The 21,861-nt window shown below is 38.3% G+C and overlaps 1 protein-coding gene across 2 annotated transcripts in view; it reads left to right on the top strand.

The window, feature by feature from the left end:
* TRPS1 (transcriptional repressor GATA binding 1) overlaps window positions 1-21,861 on the top strand; it is a 213,190-nt gene that overhangs the window by 51,575 nt on the left and 139,754 nt on the right. Inside the window, exons 4-6 of one of the 2 annotated variants that reach the window (XM_041470622.1) lie at window positions 3,329-3,515; window positions 4,215-4,458; window positions 12,241-12,844. In XM_041470622.1, the coding sequence (XP_041326556.1) occupies window positions 3,329-3,515; window positions 4,215-4,458; window positions 12,241-12,844 (1,035 nt within the window). Of the gene's footprint in view, window positions 1-3,328; window positions 4,459-12,240; window positions 12,845-21,861 lie in introns of both variants that reach the window. The other variant, XM_041470621.1, reaches the window with a different exon arrangement.

Genomic DNA, 21,861 nt, shown 5'->3' with positions numbered 1-21,861 from the left:
AATGTAACTGTTAGAGCAGAGCAGAAGATGAAATTTTATTGGGATTAGAATGAAATAAGGAATGAATACAAGAATCTATCACTTCTGATACCACACAGAAATGTAGATATTGATTTCTATGGTATATATACCTCAATATCTATCTATCTATCTATCTATCTATCTATCTATCTATCTATCTATCTATCTATCTATCTATCTATCTATCTATCTCATCCATCCATCCATCCATCCATCCATCCATCCATCTACGCTGTCATATTCCACTTTCTCCTTCTCCTTTACTTTTCCTCTTTGTGGGGCAGATCAGAGAGAGCAGAAGGTGAAGGGCAATTACATCACCACTGAAGAAGTTTAGTGCCTGTACATAGACATTCAACATGCAACTGGAAAATCTGGAAGTCAAGCCAAGATTTGAGCAAAGTGCAGGAATCCAAACAGTTCTGCAAATGTGTGGGTTTCTTTCAAATGTGGCTGGCTGAAAGCTGAAGCAGATTCAGTTTATACTGTCACTTCAAGTGCTTCTCCCAGCCTGGAAATCAGTTTCTTTAGTTGTCTTTGAATGACAACCTTCATGAAGCTTTTCAGTAGGCTTTGTTATGTATGAAAGGAGGCTTTTGAGTGTAATAACGTTAAGATGACCCTGCGTTACTTTTCACATACATGGTCTAATGCAGTGAATTATTTTGAATTGTGGCACGTATTCAGGGAAATTCCAAACCAATAACTGGTAATCAATTACACTCGAGTGGTGTAAAGATGTGTCTCCCGCATTACAAGAACTTAACACAGGCATTGTGGGAATATTTAATTCTACTTTATCCTCTTGTGATGCAGAGAAGGATGTATTAGCATGAAACACAAACTTGCTGTGTAGACCACTAAGCAGGATTAGCACAAGTTACAGAAATTATGTGATTTACAGTCCAGTGTAGAAAATGGTAGTACTATATGTTTTACCAATGTTCTGAAATAAAAGTAATTAGCAATGACTAGCAGCTGGGATTATTGTCACTCAGTGTTTATAACTGGTGTCCACAGAGTATCTGCAAAATAGGTTTGTTATCTGTAACTCTGTGGCTGGACAGTTGAGAGTAATCAGTGTATTTGCTCATTAGAGCCACTTAAGGTAAAGCATTTTGGTCAGTCTTCTCTGCATGCATAGAACAAACATACATATCTAATTAAATGAACAAAACCAGATCACCTTGAGACTTATGTAATAATGCAGTGAACTGCTGTTATTTTCTGTTTACTGTAATTCCATCAGTGCTTTCTTTAAGTTGTCTTTTGACACCACTAAGACTTTGAACATTGAAATAATGCAGTGGCTGAAGACCTTAAGTGCTAGATACTGGAAAGCAGGCCCAGATCCCACTGTTGTCAATGGGATCAGGCTCAGCATGGCTTTGTCTCCAATTCTTGCCTGCCATAAAATAAATGGAGGTAACTCCTGCACTACAGAAGACTATTAAACATTCCTCTTGCAAAGAACCTCTTCAAAACCAAGTTCATAATTTGATAGCAGAATGTGGAGCCCCAGTTGAAAGTGCAAATGTTCTTACAGCTAAGTCCTAATGATTTGGCTGCCTGACTCACCATTGCCTAATGAGATATGTTTCCTAAACAAACAGAAAGACATTCTCAGTTTATGTAAGGAAAAGTTTTAACCACTGCATGGGGATTTTGCTTCCTTAAGGAAAAAAATAAACAGAAGAAAGATCTGGAGGCTGAATAGAGGCAGCTCATTATATCATGGTTTAGTAACTCATTGCCTCACTATACATGCTCAATTCTGATGAAGTATAAAGGATAGCATTTCATTCTCTGAGCTAAATGGCTAAAAGGCATTAATATTACATTTAAAAATGTTTACATTTCATGCTCTCTGTATATCTGAGTCTTTCCATTTGGTGTGATACTGAATGAGCAGTAATCATGTTATCTTTGTGGCATAGCTGTTGAGGAGGAGAAGAAAAATTACACTATTTGCCTAATGCATTAGAAGTAAAACCAGAAATATATTAATATACTTACTGGTTGGGAGTATGCAAATCAAACTCTGCAAGGCTGAATTTTATATTCCCTATAAGACATTTTCTGGGTATAAAAACTGAGAATATGTCACAAGGGAGCTTCCACCCATGTCTACACCATGTGGCGTAGACTGGATGATGGCAAAGGAGTAGATGTCTATGGATTTTGGGAATTATCTTCTGGATGCTGTACACTGTTTGCTACTCAGAAAAAGAAGCTGTGCAATGGTGACATTTTTGTCAAGAGATTGTTTCTTTGGCCTTCAAACCAGTTGTACAGGAGCAGCAAATCTCCCCCTGATGTCAGGGGCAGGTGTGGTGCACTCCTGGGAAGGGCAGGCCTGCCTTGCTGTGAGAACATGGGCTTTAATAACATCAGCCCTGGAAGCCTTCTTCCCTTCCTGCAGAGCATTTTGCTCAGACATCATGAGAACAGTTAAGTAGACCTACCTTATTTTTTGTGTGTGTAATTAGTGATGTCATGGACTTGGGTGTGGTAGTTTTCTTTGCCACATGCCATTTTTCTACTGTAGTTTTTCCATCCTTGTTTTACTAAATTGAGCTCTGTGCATGAGAGGAACAGAAGATTTCCTTGGAGAATGTCTGCAGTGAGTAATCCTTGAGAAAACTGGTTTTTGTTTGAGACATCAGCCACTATGGCTCTGTGAAAAGACATCCTGGTGGATACTGGATACTCATGTAGGAATGATCTTTGTAAGAATTGGTCATACTCCCAACACAACAAACTGGATTTGTTATTTGAAATTAAGTTTTTGCTTGCTCGAATTTAGAGAGCAATTCTCTTTGACTGTAAAGCACAAATATGATTAAAGCATCTAAGTCAAAAGACTGAGGGTTGGTTTTTTATTTCCACACCTGGTACAGAATCCCAGGAGAGTCTGCTTTCAAAGGGTTCAGAGCTATGGGAACTGATTATTGGATCTTCTGTCAATGATATTATTTAATGATATAGTGAAGGAAGAAACAGTCCTATCAGCACTAAGATAATCTTCTGCACGTTTGCCTCAGTCTCTGCAATTCAATATATTTGTTATTCATATGGAATATATATTCAGCTATGAGAAACATTTAAAAATATTAATCAACAGATGTTAAATATGTGAGGGTATATGTATGATACCTTACATGATACAAATTAAAATGGTGGCAGTGATTAATAAAAGAAGTTTATGAATCAATTGCTCTCTATTTCTCTTTCCCCCCCATTTCCACTCCTTGCTATTTGAATAAATATACAGTGGAGCTAAAATGACCTTATTCTTTATTCACAGGTTACTTTAGGTGGAACCTTTATTGGAATTGGGCGGAAAACTCCAGATTGCCAAGGCAACACCAAGTACTTCCGCTGCAAATTCTGCAATTTCACCTACATGGGCAACTCCTCCACTGAACTAGAGCAACACTTCTTACAGACTCACCCAAACAAAATGAAAGCAGCCCTTCCCTCCTCTGATTCTGGTAAAACTTCAGAGAAAAACTCCAATAAATCCAGTCCTACTCTTCGACCATGTGATTCTGGAGACTTGGGGAAGTGGCAAGACAGAATCACTGTAAAAGCAGGAGATGATACGCCAGTTGGATATTCGGTGCCCATCAAGCCAATAGATTCCTCTAGACAAAATGGCACCGATACAACCAGTTACTACTGGTGTAAATTTTGCAGTTTCAGCTGTGAATCGTCCAGCTCTTTGAAACTATTAGAACATTACAGCAAACAGCATGGGGGAAGCCAGGCAGGAAGCCTCCACCCAGATCTGAATGATAAGCTTTCTAGGGGATCTGTCATTAACCAGAATGATCTAGCCAAAAATGCAGACGGGGAGTTAGTGACAAAGACAGAAAAGGGTGCAAGTGTGGCAAAAAAGAAAGACTTGAGTAGCAAAGGAGCAGAGGACAGCATGGTGACAAGCTACAACTGTCAGTTTTGTGACTTTAGGTATTCAAAGAGCCATGGCCCAGATGTAATAGTGGTGGGCCCACTTCTCCGTCACTATCAGCAGCTACACAACATTCATAAATGTACCATTAAGCACTGTCAGTTCTGTCCCCGAGGCCTCTGCAGCCCAGAAAAGCACCTTGGAGAAATTACTTACCCATTTGCTTGCAGAAAAAGTAATTGTTCCCACTGTGCTCTCTTGCTTTTGCACCTGTCTCCAGGGGTGACAGGAAGCTCTAGAGTCAAACACCAGTGCCATCAGTGCTCATTCTCCACTCCCGACGTGGACGTTCTCCTGCTCCACTATGAGAATGCACACGAAGGCCAAGCGTCTGATGTCAAACCAGAAACAAACGCCCTGCCAGGGGCAGAGGGGCCGCTGACGCTCAAGGAGAACAAAGAACACTCATGTACCAAATGTGACTTTACCACCCAGGTGGAAGAAGAGATTTCCCGACACTACAGGTATGGTGACGTTTCAAATGATTAATGATTGGAACCCAAACAGCTCCCCCTCCCCACCCCATAGTTTCTTAATTAAATGTCACCATTCCTCAAACTTTTGAGAAAACAAAAAAATTTTGGAAATCAAAATAGGGATATAAATCTTTACAGCCGGAGTCCAATCCAACATCCACTTTGTTTTGGAAAACCACCAGCTAAGTTGGTGGATTTAATTATACATTTAAACCTGTGCAGAGGAGAGGGAAATTTGGATTTGTGTGCAGATGCTAAAGTTTCAGCATATTTGAGGTTTGGTCAGCAATTTTCCACCCAGAATCTTTTAGGTACTATAGGTGCTATTTTAGTTAAGGCTTTTTTTCTGAGAAAGTTGGCATCTTCATTCAGTCAGGGAACACAAATGGCTTTACTTTCCAAGATAGACTGTGAACCCTTTATGCTCCATAACAGTGCTTCAATGTACTACCTTTTTGTAGTATTTTCCATTCCCAAGTCCAGCAATGTAATAATTAGTTTAAGAGCATTCCACTGCTGTTTTGGTGTTCGTTTCCCACTGGGAGCAGACACTCTTTTTGTCTGTTGATGTCATTCCCCAAGATCCTTTTGCAGATGCTTATTTTCGTGTTGCTGGTTTACAGTGTCATTCTACTTATTTTAAATGCTAATGTTCCTATTTGGAGGTGGATGTAGCCAGTCTCCTGACTCAGTCTGACACAATGTCATAGTAGCAGCCAACTCCCTGCTAAACTTCTTGGGTCAGTTCCTGGGCTGTTGTAAACTGGCAGTCCAGTTTGCATCAGAAGAGGAGCTGGCTCTTAGACTTTGTAAAGAGCAACAGTTATGTGCCACTGCAAAAGTGATGTTAAATATTTGAAAATCATGCTGAATATGTTAATAGTTAAGGCTAATGCGTCAACAACAACGGAAAATTTCAGTATCTATCTCATCTAAAAGATCTTTGTGTGGAAGCCAGCTAGAATGAAGACAAAAGAAGACGCATTTTCAAAGCTAAAGCTTTGTTAAAAGCTCAAGAAACTCTGCCACGTTTAATAGATTCCAAGACATCCAAAATTAACAAAGGCAGACTGGGGCATGATACTTTAATAGAGATTAAAGCTGGGGGCATCCAAATGTTGCCCAACAGAGGGCTGCATTGGCAATATATCAGGAGTCTATTTAGAAAAAAAAAACAAAACAAAAAAAACCAAAAAACCCAGCAGATTGCTCATCTTTAATTTGGAGCTAGGGCCCACAGAGGAATCAGGTCCCAGCATGCAGTTCCCCATTTTTGATCCAAGTGGGCCTGAGGGATGTTGTGTGGATTAATTAGTTAATGTTTGTAAACTGCTTTGAAGATGAAAAGTGGTATCTAAGTTCCAAGCATTATTATAACAGCTTTGAGCCATGCTGAAGAACTCCATAGGCAGCACTTTGTCCGCTGCTGGGGCATGGCATGATCTTTTTTTAGTGGTTAAGTAACTGGAAGATTGAAATGGCTCCTTTACTGAAAGAATCCAACCTTTTATTTTGCTGCAGCTGGTAATTTAAGTTTTAACAAGCATGCCAAGCTAGGATCCTTTTTCCCAAGAAAGGAGAAGCCATGACTTTCAAAATTAAGTGCTAAGTCTAAGATGGAGTAGTTGTAGCTGCTCCTTCGGAGGGCTCAGCACCCTGCAGTTCTGGCAGTAGTCACAGGGAACTGAACTTTGGAAAATCAAGAGATACACTTTAAGCATTTTAGTCTCAAATTGTTTGTCTAAGATTAGGCTATTTTGTTTAAAACACTTGAGCAACATACTCTGTTAACCCCAGTCTGTGACATTATTGACTACTCTGAGGACGTGTGTAAAGCAAAGTACAATGTCCCCGTAACTGCTAACTTTTTTTCCTTTCTCCTGTAATTCCCCCTTGATAATATGAATTTTGTTTCCTTTCTACTTGTACTGTTGCTGTTTTCCCCCACTAATCATCTTTTTTGAAATCACATAAGTTCGTTCAGTTTGTGGTAGGTGCTCTGTAGTGGCAAACACCAGCAGGTTTTATTGTTTTCTACGTATAACCTAATTTTCACTCTATCGAACTAAAACTTTTGAGGCATTATAACTTTTGCTTTTATTACTATTATCAGACCTTTATTTTTTTTAGTAGAAGTCTGGCATGTATTAGATATGTGTTTTCTTTACCTTTTTGTATTTTAGGACCTAAAGATACAGCATAGTTCAGATTTTAAAAAGTAGAACATCTATAAAATCGTAGTGTTGGTGGATAGACAGAAACATGCTAATGTAGTCAGCTCACATCCTACTGGGCTTCTCTGTTTCTTAATCAGAATTTGTCTCAATGCTTTTATGCCACACATCATGTACATCTGATGTATTTAAAATGCTGTACATGCCCATGTCTCTAAAATCTCTTCATTTATATAATAAGAAGCTGAATGGATTCTAATAGTAAACATAATACTAAACATTAATGTGGTGGAAAAAAATGTTCTGCTGTTCACATATTTAGATATAGCCTTGATAATATGGAGGATCAGAGTTGGCTTTAGATGCTACTTACATATTTTGATTCATGTATTTTTTGTCTGAACTATTTTCATTTTCGAGTCGCATGTCTGAACAACATGCTTAATTTGTTTTATTGTTTATTTTGCTTCCTTTTGGCTCTACATCTACAATTTCACTATGTATTGCTAGCTAAAAAATTTTTAATATCCCAGTGTTATTCCTTCGCAGCCATGTATTTGCAACAGTATTAGAATTTGCAAAAGCAGTTCTTTCCAATTTTTCTTTCTACAGAAATGTATACTTACACTTAGCACTCATTCAGTATTTCTTGACATGATTATTTGAGAGCTGTTCATTTAAATTTGAAGTCAATGAATCACACTGCACTTGAGTTTACTTGTATTTAAATCTCACTATAATGTGCTTATTCAAATAAATCCCTAGAAGATTTATTGGCCTCCATTTTCCACTAATTCTGCTACTACTCATTTTCCATTATGCGTCTGAGGAATCAGATACTGTTCATGTTCATTGCAAAGTTTAGTTTTTTCTTAAAACTGTCTGGTATTCTGATGAGCCAGAAGATGCCAACACTTTTAATTTAGATAAAAATCAAACTGAGTATTTGGGCAAATTTTGCATGTTGTTTCACTTAGTCTAGAGATTAATTTCCTGCTTGTTTCAAAATAATTAATTTTGATTATTTTTTTAAAATCAAAGCAGCTTCTTGCAGAAGTGCCTCTTTTTTTCTTATAATTTTGCTAAAATGTGGGAAAACAGTGCATTTTTTCAATTTTGCAAAAGATAGAATTTTTCATGTAAAAGCTTATTTGACAGAAAGCATTTGGTCAGTGCTAGTATAATTAGAAGAATCTTTTAAACTTCTTAAAAACAAGGTAGGATAGTGATTCATTAAACTGCAAAATACAATATGAAATTGTAAAGACTCAAAATAAAAACTTTGGCAATGGTGTAGAATAATTTTTCTAATAAATAATTTTGAAAATGTGGATGGCAGCAGTTTTGTAAGATTCTTTTTAGAAATTAATTTTGAGTTAAATAATTCCTTACCTCTCAAACATAAAGGAGGTAGGGGGTGAAAGGCAAAAGGGTGCTTGGGGCTTGCATCTTCCCAGTGCCTGGGCTGCAGCTCAGGGATGCGGTGTTGGAGACAGGGCTGTTGGAACTGACTCTCAGACTCTAAGGCAGAAAAAGCCAGAGCAGGGTCTCAGATATGCAGATTGTGGAAATATGGCACCTTTGGGACACTTCTCCCAGAGAAGAAACTCAGGGAAAAAATGTCAGTTGAGATCCACCAGCTCCCAGTTTTAGAGCAGAGCAGAAACCTTCACTCAGTGAACAACAGCAGCAGCTATGAGGGCCTTTTCCATCCTCCTGACACCTTAATTCACTGCTCTGAACTTGTTTGCTCTTGCCAATGGCTTTTGCTCTCCTTTGATCTCAGTCTTGCTCTCCACTCTGCCCTGTCTCCTCTCTGTTCTAAAACTACAGTGCATTTTCTTCCTTGCTTTGCTGGCTGTCTTATCTTCTGAAAAGCTTGAGTGCAGCACGTATCCCAGAAGTTAACTGTCTTACAAACCTGTTTATTCATGAGAAATTATAGTAATTATTATTTTATAATTAAAATAAAATGTGAAAAAATGGAAGTGATACGACAGCCATACCTTCTTCCAGAATATTTTCTATGCCCTAGAGCCTAGGACTGTCTTCAGGTAATTAAAAAAAAAATTACTTGTTTTGTAGAGGATGGTGTTTTGTAATACTTCAGACTAGTTAGAAGTATGTCAACAAGACTTAATTAACAACTGGCTAGTGTTGGGAGTCTTGCAGCCTGTTAGGAAGTTCAAATAAAGGACCTTAAATCCATAAAAACCCCAACCAGGTAATCTCTGCAACGTAAAGATTTTGCGAGGGAAAATCCTTGCCCAATTTAAGTACTTTTCAGTACAAATAATTATAGATTTTTTTGTAGTTCTCAGAATGTAACTGTGCAGCAAAGGTTTCGCCTGAATTTCTTGATATTTAATCTTGGGATTGGGCCATAAATGTTTTACTGTCCACAAATAATCAGGTCTTTGCTTTATTTTGTAGTAATAATAATAATGCTACATGACCTCAGTGGATGGGATGACATTGCCAGCCCAATGCCATATTGCAGAGAATGCCAGTTTATGGCTTGAATCTGCTGTTAGTGTTCTTGAGGGCTGTATAAACAATAACAGAGAAGGAAGAGTGCTGTTTTCTTCTTCATTTACATCACATTCTTCCTTCCCAAGATTTTCCTCTTCTTAGAGTAGCTCTGTACCAACACACAGTATTGCATCAGGCAAATTCAGAGTTTCAGATGGTATAGCTGTGGTTTAGCTGTAAAGTGTAACTAACTTTGAGGTAATGCACAGGAATGCTTTTTGTGTACTTTACAAACTGGAATTCTTAGCATTTTGTTGCTTAGCCTTGAAGAGCTTTGTACACAACTCTAGATGTAACTTGGGGTTTTAGAAGCATAGAGTAGGCTTAATTTCTAGTAAAAGAGAAATCAAACATTGCCAATTTGTTTCTCTGCTTGCTGTCAGGGTGGAGTGAAAACTGAGAAGAAAACATTTTCTTTTTATGCCTTGTTCTGGGAAAGAATAAGTTTTCAACTTTCAAAAGTTTTCTAATGGCTGATGATAGTTACTGTTTTATTATTTGGGACTGTGACTTATATTGGACAGCTCCAAACTTTAGCTTACATTTTGGAGCTTGGGGATATAATAACACACAGGACAAACCCATGTGAAGTATGAAGATTTATAATGTTGATGGCAGATTTTTAATACATACTGGAAACTGTACATTCTGAAAAAAAAAAAAAGCCTGTTGGGTTACTATCTACTGAAGTATGTCTTCATTTTTTCCACATCACAGTGCTTATCACAGTCTCATAGAAGAATGGAGGAAAGCTTATATGACTGTCTTCGAACCAGTTAGAAATAGTTTAAATTAACAAACCTTTTATGTAATAAGGGTGATTGTAACTGGGCCTCAGCCATGTAGTTACAACTGCATGTAATATTCAGCATTTATTTGTGTCCTCAGAAGTGTGGTGTATATGGCTCCTGATCAAAAACATTTAGCCAGTGTGGAATGGAAAAAATAAAAAAAGACAAGTTAGGCAGAAAAAGATCAGCTGTTTGAAGGTGTGATATCTGTAGATGAGAGCCAAGTTAGGAAGAGGGATAGCTATTGAAATAGCCAAGTTAAACAAGAGACACTTAGGGCTAAGTAGTGTCCCAAAGGATTGATAAACTTTCACATGGGGAGTGTATGTGGTTGAGCCATTAGCCCCAAATGGTGTCTTGTTTAACTTGGCTTTTAAGATAACTAGCCCCTGTCTAACTTGGACTTCTCTGATGGTATCCCACCTTTACAGGGCTGACCTTCTTTATAACTTGGCTTTTTGTATTTATAAAATGGTTTTGATCAGATAGCACTTTTTTTTTTTTTTTTTTTTTTTTTTTTTTGGTTCAGGAGAGAATTAAGCTTGGTTTAGAAAAGAATTGAGTTGCAAGAGAGCATATATTAGTGTCACATTGAGAGACAAGCTGATTTTAATAAAACACAATTGTAGAATGAAGGAAAAGGAACATGGCCAGAACAGGATTTTAACCCACAGCTTGCTCTCCCACAAGTAGGTTTTGTTGCCATAAGGCTGTGTGGAGAATAACTGAATTTATTTTTTGCATAATGGAACAAGACCATCTAGTCCCTTAAAATGAATATAAATACGGAAAATGACAAAAAGAAAACTGATATTGCACAAGGGTTGAAAAGCATGGATCCGAATGTGTACTCATGTCTGTGTGCTGACACCACTGCAAGAAAATCAGACAATGTAAATAACATATGGTTTGTTTTTCCAGCAAAAGGAGAGAAGGAAGGCAAGGGGGTTTAATAAGTTTGGCAAGTTGTCCCTTCTAAACTATCATAGTCTAAAAGGGACATTTTGTGTATCATTCCAGTTCTACAAATGCACCAAGAGCCAAATCCTGCTCTTACTGAAGTCAGTGGGAGCTTTGCCATTGACTTCACTGAGACAAAGATTTAGCCTGAAAAGAATTAATTCTAACAATTGGAGTCAGGGCAGTAACAGATCTCTCATACAAGTTTTGTCCTGTGTGGATAGTGAAAGGCTCATTTTTTTAGCTTGGCTGAAGACACTGTTGTGACTCCGAGTGCCTGGGGTGTGGATTTGTGAGCGTGTCTGTAGGGAGAAGCTCTCGTAGAGTTCTGTACGTTTTGCAGAGCTGGGATGAAATTTTGCTCAGCGTTGGTAGGATGCCGGGCGCAGCGGGGCCCAGAGCCTGATGAAAGGCTCTGACCACTCCTGTGCTATGAACAATTATTCATAATGGCGTTAGAGAGCTCATAAACAGTGCTCTGTTCCTATGATAGATATAGTAAGTGGCTAACATGTTGTTCTCATGTAGCAACATATGCTTTACATAATTTAGTAATGCTGTACTTTTTATAGGCTTTTAGAGTAAAAACAGGAAGGCGTGCTATTCCACTCTGCTCCACAGCTCCTACCCAAGAATTTCTATATTTGATGGGAAAGGCAGTTTGTAGTGACACAGCCAGCTATTGTGCTTTATCTTTAGAGCAGCATCTTTTTAAGTTGTGTTAAAATGTCCATAGAGAACCAAGCACTGCTGTCTCTTGTGTACAACTTTCTGTCCTTTGGTATATTCTTATCCCTGAGTAAACCAGAGCTCTGTTCAAAATCATCTTTGTCAAGCAAAAGTGTATGGAGTAGATGGAAAGTCAAGGACCTTTTAAAACATTTTAACTTTCTAACATAGATTTATATTATATGAAGTGTTTTTTTTTGGTAACAAGAGAACTGTCCTCTTGTAACTATTTGATTTTGGTTGAAAAGTATGTTTTTTAGTGTTTCTGCTGCAGCAGAAAGTGAAAAGTATATTGCAGCAAACTGAAGAAGAAAAACACAAAATCCCAGTGAAAATTTTATGAAGTTTAGAATAATACCATGGAATGTGAAGGAACAATAGGAGGCCATTGCAAGGCATAGGGGGAAAAATCAGCAGTATTTTTACCCTGTTGTATAAGACACCAAAGTAAACCTGCTTGCTTTATTTAGAGAGGGTCATACCGTAAGTTTGATTTATTTTCTTAATTTTGGTAGGTAAAACCACTGTGAGAGGGAAGGCCAAGGGGTGACTGTCATGTTAATGTGCTTCTTGTTTTCTTCCAGGCGAGTACACAACTGCTACAAATGCCGTCAGTGCAGCTTCACAGCTGTTGACACTCAGTCACTACTAGAGCACTTCAACACTGTGCACTGTCAGGAGATGGACATCACTACAGCCAACGGGGAGGACAGTCATGGCGTTTCGTCCATCAAGGAAGAGCCAAAAATTGACCTTAAGGTCTACAGTCTGATTAATCCAGACCCCAAATTAGGGGAGCCTATATCTGACAGCATAGTGAAGAGGGAAAAGATAGAAGATAAGGAAGTGCTCAAGGAGAAAGGCTGGACTGACAGTCCCAGCGATGATCTTCGCAATGTGACCTGGAGAGGAACAGACATTTTGAGGGGGAGCCCATCATACACACAGACCAGTCTAGGCTTACTGACCCCCGTGTCTGTTGGCCAAGAGCAGCCAAAGCCTTTAAGGGATAGTCCAAATGTAGAAGCTGCCCATCTCGCAAGGCCCATTTATGGCTTGGCAGTGGAGAGCAAGGGTTTCCTGCAGGGTGTCCCAGCCGGAGCAGCAGAGAAAGCCGGGCAGCTCACCCAGCCCTACTCTGGATCCGGGGATGGCAAGGCAAAAGACGAGTCCCAGTCCTTATTACGGGTAGGAAACCTACTTTTTTTCCCCTCTCTTGCTTTTTATGATTGCATGTATGTTATGTTTGATTGGCTGTGCAAATGATCTCTTCGGGTCCGGAGTAACATGATTGGGGTTCTTTTATGGCATGGAAACAAAAAAAAAGTCAAGGAAAGACTCAAATTTGTAGAGCCAAACTGGCGGGTAAATTTTCCAAAGTGTTCACATAAAGCAATCTATATATTGATGGAGTATTAGTAAGCTTCTGCTTTTGCTTTTTAGCTCTGATTGAATTTTGTTTAATCATTCCTGCTAATTGTGCAGGTTGGTGATGCATTTGAAGAAGGGAGGTTTAGAACCCCAGAAGGCTGCACATCTGTTACACTAAAACAACTAATCACCTCTTAAATTTTGTGGTGGTGTGACAGTTTGTACTTAAGCAGGATTTTATATTACTACATATCTAAGAATACAAAATGTGAGTTAAATATTAATAAAAAGTAACTTATTTTTGTGAAACACATAATTATATATCAATTTTGACACTTGTCTGGTTGCCTTGGAAGCAAAAAAAAAAAAAAAAAAAGAGAGAAGAAAGGATCTCGTGTGATAAGAGAAGGTAAATATTTGTACCACCAAATAATTCCTTTTTTTTTTTTTTAAACAAAAGAATGTATATACAAGGAAGTTTGCCTTCCATAAAGGTGTGTTTTTTCCACTATAGAGAAGGTTGAGGTTAGAAGAGATCTCACATTCTTGAGGAGCTGAACAGGGAGGCAAATAAATGCTTTTCTCCTGAAGTCATCACATGTTTTCAGGAGCTGTTCCCTATCTGAATTTATAGAATCTTGCCACAGGAGCAGTCAGTCTGAAGACAAAGCTCACCAGAAAGGAAGTGATGATCTGCTGGTTTCCATTTTTATCTTTTATAACAGCATTTATAACCATAGCATCAGTTAGTGTAGCGTGTCACATGTAACATGTAAAAAGGAAGATAAATATTTTATTCCATGGTCTGATAAGATAATACCCAGGTATATCTGTCTCTGTACATATAGAAGTCTTAAAAGTTGTTTTAAATTAAGTCAGTCGTCTCAAAAATACTGCAGCCATTCTAAATATAAAATAGAGTGTCTGTAATTTAAACCCTGCATGCGATTTAGGGGGACCACAAACTTTTGTACCTTAGTTATTGTTCTCAGATTTGAAGTGTATGAAAAGCAGTCACAGTGTGATAGGTTCCTTGTTGCTAACCTGGATGTGTGCTCACATGTATGTGTTAAAATACATACATAAACCCATGCAGAGTGGAATTCCTTCTGTACATATGATGTTAGTTACATCCCACCTCAGTTCTTGTACTGGTTCTTAGCCATGTGCAGACAGGTTTGCCAGAGGAGCCATTTAGTGTGTGGTTTATCAGAATCCAAATTATTTTCATTTAGTTTCAATTTTTCAAATATTTTCATTTATTTTTTGACTGCCAGAGGATGAAAGAAAACCAAACAAAAATCTGCAAAGGGACATGGTAGTATGCAGAATCAGCTCTATAAAGGTCTTAATTTGGTTGGTAGCTGGACCTAAAACTGTAGTAAACAGTAGAATAAGGCCATTATATTGCCTGTTTTAGTCACTGCTGAATATAGAATGGGAAACTGTATGCTGGCTGCTTCTTATGCCATTTTAAAAATAACTTCAGATGCTTTTTTTAAAGTCTTTATACAAAACCACTTTTGTATATAATTTTTTTAAGTTAGTATTTTATCAATTTCAAAATACTTCAATCACTTCTGGGTCTTAAAAACCTGTATCTTCTATACTGATCACTTCTGGGTCTAAAAAACCTATATCTTCCATACTTTTCTGAAAAAAAGACAAAGGTCTTACTTTTGTGAATTAACAGTGCATATAAATTAGTTCCTTGCATTTAAAAGTGTATACAACTCTACTTTTCTTTTATAATGATTTATTAGCAGATTGTGTTTATAAACCCTTCAGTCCTTCAAAGAGGAATTACTTTTGTGTGCACCTTTAGCTGCCACGCTCTTTGAACTCTATTGTGCCAAGGACTTGTTTGTCTGTGTCTTTTCCTTACTGATAATATTTGAATTTTCACTTTTCTTTGAAAATTGGGCAATTTGCTTTTGTAGGCTTGAAATATTTTTAAAAAACAGTGGGGGAAAGGAGATTAACTTTTTTCATCTGCTGAACAGAGTCCCTAATCTTACATATTTCATCATGATTGATGGATAGAGAAAACAAAATGAGAATTGAAACTTCTGGAAGGTAAGGGGTGATCTGAAAGATAGGTGCTATTGGGAGTGTGATTCTGTGAGTAATACTAGTTTCCTCTTCTTTTCAATCTGTGAAAAAGATCATAGAAACCCAACTCCTTTAATTTGCTCTTGATTTAGTTTTCTGCAGACAGAGTTATGAAATGCAGTACTGGAGGCACAAATAAGAAGACAGAGCGATGGTCAGCTTGACCATTGGGAGCTTAGTGTCAAGGATTATCTGACATACACATATGCATGCCCAGAAGCTCAATTGATCCAGAGAGAAATAAAAATTGTTCAGAAAATAATTTACCATCCATTCTTGAAAAAGCTAATTTTTGTAATCCTCTGAAATAAAAAAATGTGCTGTGTTGTTAAGAAAATCTCTCATTATTATTTACTTTTGGCTACATTTATTTTTCTAATATGAAATAGCTAGTAGGAGCAGCTACTTCTGTCTGAAATTTGGTCCTCCCTGAAAGCAAAGTGTTAATATATCCTTCTACTATCATATAATGAATGCTTATGCAAAACACTGTATCCCAGGACAACTGGTGACTAGGAAACAAAACCTATAATAAAATCACTGTGGACACCTTCATTTTTTTCCCCCTGAAGATTGACACAGAGGAAGCCAAAAATTTGGAATTACTCAGTGGATAAACACTGAGAAATGGACTAAAAAAGAACGTTCCTAACACATCCCTTTGGTTGTACTGGCTATTCTGTATTTATAAAGCGAGTCTGCTTATTACAAATGATTTGTAATGATTTGACAGTGGCAGCAATACTGTGTGCTTTTAATTTTTTACTTTCTTGATGATGGGGGAAGGCAAAGGGGAGATAAGATTTTTTTCACATTTTTTCAAGTAGATGGAGGTTGATACTACAAGTTTAGAAATGATTAGCATTTTTGGTAAAATATCAGAGACAATACAAATCAATTGGAGAAGGTGTGAAAATATACCATAGCCCACAGAAATTCTTAATGCTTACAGGATAATTAATTTTTGGAAATTGCTTGGAGTAATTTTCAGCTTTGGATGTTGTCTAAGCCATTTACATGCTACTTGTTGCATTCCTTCTGTACATGATGCCCATGGTCCTTCCCTAGACTCTGTGCTGCAGTAGATTGTTTCTGGGAGTCATTGGGGTAAGATTTCTTTCATTTTTAGAATCTAAAAGACCAAATTGCTTGTGACCTTTCGGGAGCTGGAGACAATGCAAACACACATGTGCAGTTGATGCACCTTTATCCCTGAGAATGCTTCCAAGCTGTGTGTGTGTAACAGAATCTTTCTCAGGGGCTCGGTACACTTCTGTGAGTAGCTTTAATTTATTTTTCTTATTAAAATATTTCCAGCAGCTGTACTTACAGTGAATCACTATGTTTTGCAAATGGGAATTACCAAAAATGTACCTCAGCGTGGTACAATGTGGACATTATTTCTGCTCTTCCTTAGAGTAGCTGATTTTCTAGTTTAAAGATTTGTTGATACTGGAAGGTCTATTGAGATGCAAAAATGTTCCTTTTTTTGGGTAGCACATTGGCAGCCAGCAGACTCCAGGCCAGGCAGATTGTTTAACGCTTTGACAGTGCAGATCTTGGACAGCAGGAACTTTTTGCTAAACTGATTTTAAATGAAGTGTCCTGTTTTGTTCTGTATGGACACTGCAGCATAAAGTTTTCCACAAAATAGGGAATTGTAGCCTGAGCCTTCAGTCTTATACACAGGCTTAGTTAGTCCACCTGAAGGTGTTTGTATAGACGTTGTAGTTTAGCCAACAAAGATACTGTAATAACACAGGTCAGTGTGTCTGTCCTGTGGGGTCACATGGACCTGTACACAGCAAGATTACTTTGTGTATTAATCATAGTTTGTGGAGGAATTTGTGTGCCATCAAAGGAAGAGAGATTGTCACATTATTCCAAAAGTACTGTGGGTTTTTATCAAAGGCATACTGCAGGATGTAACATTAAATATATGACTGAGGATATGTTAACCTTTACTATGAGCTTTTTATATGATGCAAAGGATAAAATCTACTGTTTTATTAAACTGAGATTATTTTGCACCATAACAGTCAGAGTGTTTAGACACTACAGGAAATCACGGCATTTCAAAAAAGTTTTCATTTACTCTGAGAAGAGTTATTTTATTTTTGTCTGTGATATTTGCACTTGGGCTATTTCATATGGCATTCTGGCTAAAGCTGGTCATACAGCTTTAAATTTGGAGAAGATAGAAATTAGAAAAAATTATTTCCCCTTTCCTTGTTTTGCATTCTCCTATGTAGGTGAGTGGCAGAGCTAATTTAAAAATACGCAATTGGTACGTAAGTATTAAGTCTACACATAATTGATTTAATATCAGTGTAGTAAATATCAGACACAATCCCTAGTGGCAAATCATCATTTCTCCTATTATAAGGTACTGACTCCTGTTATCCACAGAGCTGGATGACAAATAGCTGCAAAGCAGTGGAAATGCTGAGCTGTCCTTTGTGATTTCCAGAAGACTTCTATAAGCACATACAATTCTTGGCCAGAAGGATAACATACATTTGAGGTAAAACCTGCCTCTCTGATGCTGGTAGGAATATTGTTGCTGCTGCTGCCTTTAGTGGGAGCACAAGAAGCAGCATGAGCAGGTTCAAGCACACAAAGTGGGATCTTGGTTTAAATCTGAATTTTTGGTTGTCCCTCCAGGGTGACAGATGGAAGTTTTTGTGTTCTTTGGCATTGTGTCCCAGTTCCAATCACCTTCTCATAGCAGCATTTTAATAGTATATCAACAGAATTAATTTCAATGCATATAATTGTATCACACTTCTTACACTTAAATTGGTGTAAGTCTTGGATACTGCATGTCATCCCTAAGCAACTTCAGGAAAGAAAAAGCAGCCCTTTAAACAAGAAACATCTGAAATAGTTTCTCTGTAGCTGCATCTCATTTTTTTCCCATTTCCTCTGACTCTGTTAGAGATCTTTCAGGAAGTATTTATAGTCAAGGCCATTCATTGCCATACGGGTCCTCTAATTAGCTGAGGGGAACTCAGCAGGCACTGTGTGTTACTAATGCACAGAGCTCTGGCAGGTCAGAGAGCTGACAAAGTCTTTCATTTTTTTTAAAGGCACCTGTTTCCACAAGTCTCTGCCTGGGGAGTCAGTGGGCTACTTTTTTACATTTAACTACATCCTGGAAAATGGCAAGAATCCTCCAACAAGGAAAATGGGAAAATAAAGTTAGTACTTGAAGATAAATGGTTTTGAAGCTTTGTGTTTACCATGCAAAACTGAGGCAGGTAAAATCCCTGTGCTGGTGAAGGGCTCAGGAACTTTCTAAAGTAACTTTCTGAAGGTTTTCAAGTAGTTTAGAAACAAACATGTACTTGGCTGCTTTTAGTAACTACTGGAACCAAACCCACAAGAAATTGAATGTTTTGCATTACTCATCCTGACAGTGATCAGATAGGACTAGAAAGTAACTTTTAGAAAAATGTTAACCTGCCCAATGAAAGGCATGTTTCTGGTTTTTGTGTGGGGTGTGTCTGTCATGTGGTGAGACAACCCCACCTCGTCCATGTTTACCCACCCAGCAGGGCATAGGGTTCTTTTTTTTTTTCCTTCTTCTTTTTTTTTTTTTTTTTCCCTTTTTTTTTTTTTTTTTTTTGGTCTCCCTTTTACGAAATGTGGTCTGGAAGAGAATTAAGTGATAAAATCATTATTTGGGTGGGGCACGGTAATAATGCAAAAGGGCAGCATCTACGTCAAAATCCTTGATGAAAAGGTGAATCAGTATGCGGAACAAAGGGCTGGGGAGATGGGTACGGGCCCCTAGGCCATTGGGTAAGCAGCAGGGTTTATTGAAGTTGCTATGATCAATAACAATGATTCAAGCAGAGAGAACCGAGATAATTCTTGATTTAAAACAAGCTGCTTCATTTGGATAGATGAGATCGTAATGCAGATGAGACCAAAAGAGTGCTTTCTTGTATTGAACAGAGGAGCCAAACCAGATTGACAGTCAGTGTCACATGAAATTAGCTCAGTTTTATATGCCCCTTCCTAGTTCAGGTAGGAGAACGTCTCTTTTGCTCTCTCTGGTCTGGTATTTGGTGTCCTGCCATAGGTGAGGGTGAGAAGGGTCTGTGCACTGTTTTGGCCTGGATGCCACAGCTTGCTTTGCTGGGTGAAAATAACCTGGCTGAAGATAACCCGGGTGCAGATAACCTGGCTGAAGATAACCCGGGTGAAGATAAGAGTGTGGCAGCTGCTCAGTGCCATCCCTGCCGCGCGGACTCAGCACGAGGGTGGGAGCATCTTTGGTTTCTCAGCACACTGCTCCTTGGCAGCCCCCGCTGCTCTGGCCTGGATGTTTGGGCACAGAGGGGCCCCTGACACTGTCCCCCGGCCTGAACAGGAGCCTTCAGTGTGTGGCAGCCCAAGCCAGGCCTCCCCCGCCCTGCGCTGGGCTCGCAGCTCTCGGGGCGGCTCAGCCCCTCCGCCCTGAGAGCGGCCCAGGCCCGCAGCCCTGAGCCGGGCACACGCAGCGAGGCAGCGCCTTTCTTGCAGGTATGACTGATACGGCTATCAGATATTGTTCTTACCGTCTTCAAATACATTCCTGACGGTTCTTTTTAATTTTAAATTGTGCTGACGGTGGCTGCAGGTTGTGGCACTGCACAGCCTGTGTGGGGTGCAGCTGTGGGCACTGCAAAGGCAAAGGGCGCAGCAGCGGCTCCCTCCAGTCCAGACAGAGCAGGGAACTGTCATTGGGAGCCTCGGTTCAAATGGGAAATAGGTAAATGCAGCTTCTTGCATGATGACTAAATTAAAGAATTAGTTGAGCTTTACCTAAGTTTTGAAAAGTTAAGTGCGACTATAACCATTATACAGCCCTGTTATTATTCTGTATTGCCAATAGTACTTAGCAATAGATTGTATACCTGAAGTGAAATGGAAGCTTCAATTGTACTTAGAAACTAAGGATAGTATTTGCCAAACTGGATCCAATAAGAAGCACACATTCATGCTTGAGGACAGAACTTGCTGCTAACATGTAGATTTTCAATGGAAAATTAAATTTCACAGATGAATGCAGGCAAGGATTGTACATAATTCTATTTTTGCCTGAAGTACCACGGTGCTGAACAGTGAAAATCTATGTGAACATACCTCTAGGATTCTGAAGTGCAGAGTTGCTTTCTGTACTAAATTTCAGATGATTCTCTAGATGTATTTGGTAATTAAAAGACATAATAAATACATTCTTTAAGAGGAGGGATTTTATGATAGACAGCAAATAAATGTTTAATTTATTGGGCTAAGAAGGGAGCATTGTAATTACAACTGATTTGAAGAAATCCAGATGCTATCCACATCTGAACAAATTTAAAAATGGTAAGGATTTATAAAGAGATTTATGAAGAAACAGTGCACATACATGCTTTGATTTTTGTCATGGGGGTATCTAGGGGTGATGATACAGCCAGTTAAAAAGAACAACTATGGAAAATAGTTGTTATATGAACAGATGTGTGCTGAAACAGAAATATGCATATATATATGTGTGTGTGTGTGTGTGTGTAAGAGATGAAAAAGGTTTTCTGGAATGTCTTTTGTTACCTTGGCACTCCTCAGAATATGCATATGGTCACCTTGGAGCTAGTCTTAATTTTCAGGTCTCTAATGTAGCCCAATTGATTTAGTGAACAATTTCCTGCTTAATATAATTAATTTACTTCTTCCACCAAGTTCTGTTTTTAAAATGAGGCTTTATAGGGGCTAAGTGGTTCTTGCTGATGTTTTTCTAAGCATTTTTTTAGTAGCATATATATATTTTAGAAAATCTTACAGTCTTTGTTATAGTGATATAATCATGTGTATATAATATAAATCCATAAATATATATATTCCTGTTGCATGTTAACATTATTTAGAGTTCAGATAGGATATTTTTTTAGCATAAAGGCAAGAGGAGGAGTATTTTTTTTTTTTGTGTTACATACAATATTAGGTTTCTGAAACAAATGGGGTGGTGGCAGCTCAGGTTGTGCAGTACTGCAGGCAGCTTGTGAACAGCCTTGGAAATCTTTGCTGCATTTGTGTATCCCTGGTCTGCCTGAGATTTTCAAATGTCAGGTTGGTGAATCATGTTTGTCCTAGTTAGAGGGTTAATTTCCTATTTCTTTGCTGCTGTTCTAGACCTTCCTTTCCTAATTCTGTCTGTAAAATGGGAATTTCCCATCTAAAAGGGCAAGAGTGAAGAGAGATGTGTTAAACTCTATTGTGCAACAGTACTATAATAGTCAAAGCAAGAAGAGCCTGATTCATAGGCATCCTGCTTCAATATTGGTGGTTATCTTCTCTGAGTGTGATGATGCAAACTGCCTCAAGAATACCAATGAAAGAGGAAAACTGAAAAACCAGATTTTAATTTTAACTTTGTTAAAATTTCTGTTCTTTCCTTCAGCCTTGTGGGGGGAGGAAAAACAAAAGCAAAAGCAGGAATTTTGGAGTGAGACATTTACATTTCTTGGTTGACTTTGACCTCATTTTGGTTTATGTGCCTCTTATGTGTATGGTAGCAAACTGCACATTTTCACTTATGGGAAGAAGTCTTTTAACAATGGCTTACAGTACAGTCTTTAATCATGTAAGTAGCCTCCAGCTCTTACTGAGAGTAAAATTCCACCCTTTCCATTTTCAGATGGGTTGTACTATCAGCTGTTTCTCCTTGCAAGACTGTCTGTGATTTGAAAATT

The sequence above is a fragment of the Pyrgilauda ruficollis genome, unplaced genomic scaffold (genome assembly GCF_017590135.1).
Source record: "Pyrgilauda ruficollis isolate IOZ18807 unplaced genomic scaffold, ASM1759013v1 scaffold25, whole genome shotgun sequence".
Lineage (NCBI taxonomy): Eukaryota > Metazoa > Chordata > Aves > Passeriformes > Passeridae > Pyrgilauda > Pyrgilauda ruficollis.
This window is presented reverse-complemented; position numbering and strand designations above follow the sequence as displayed.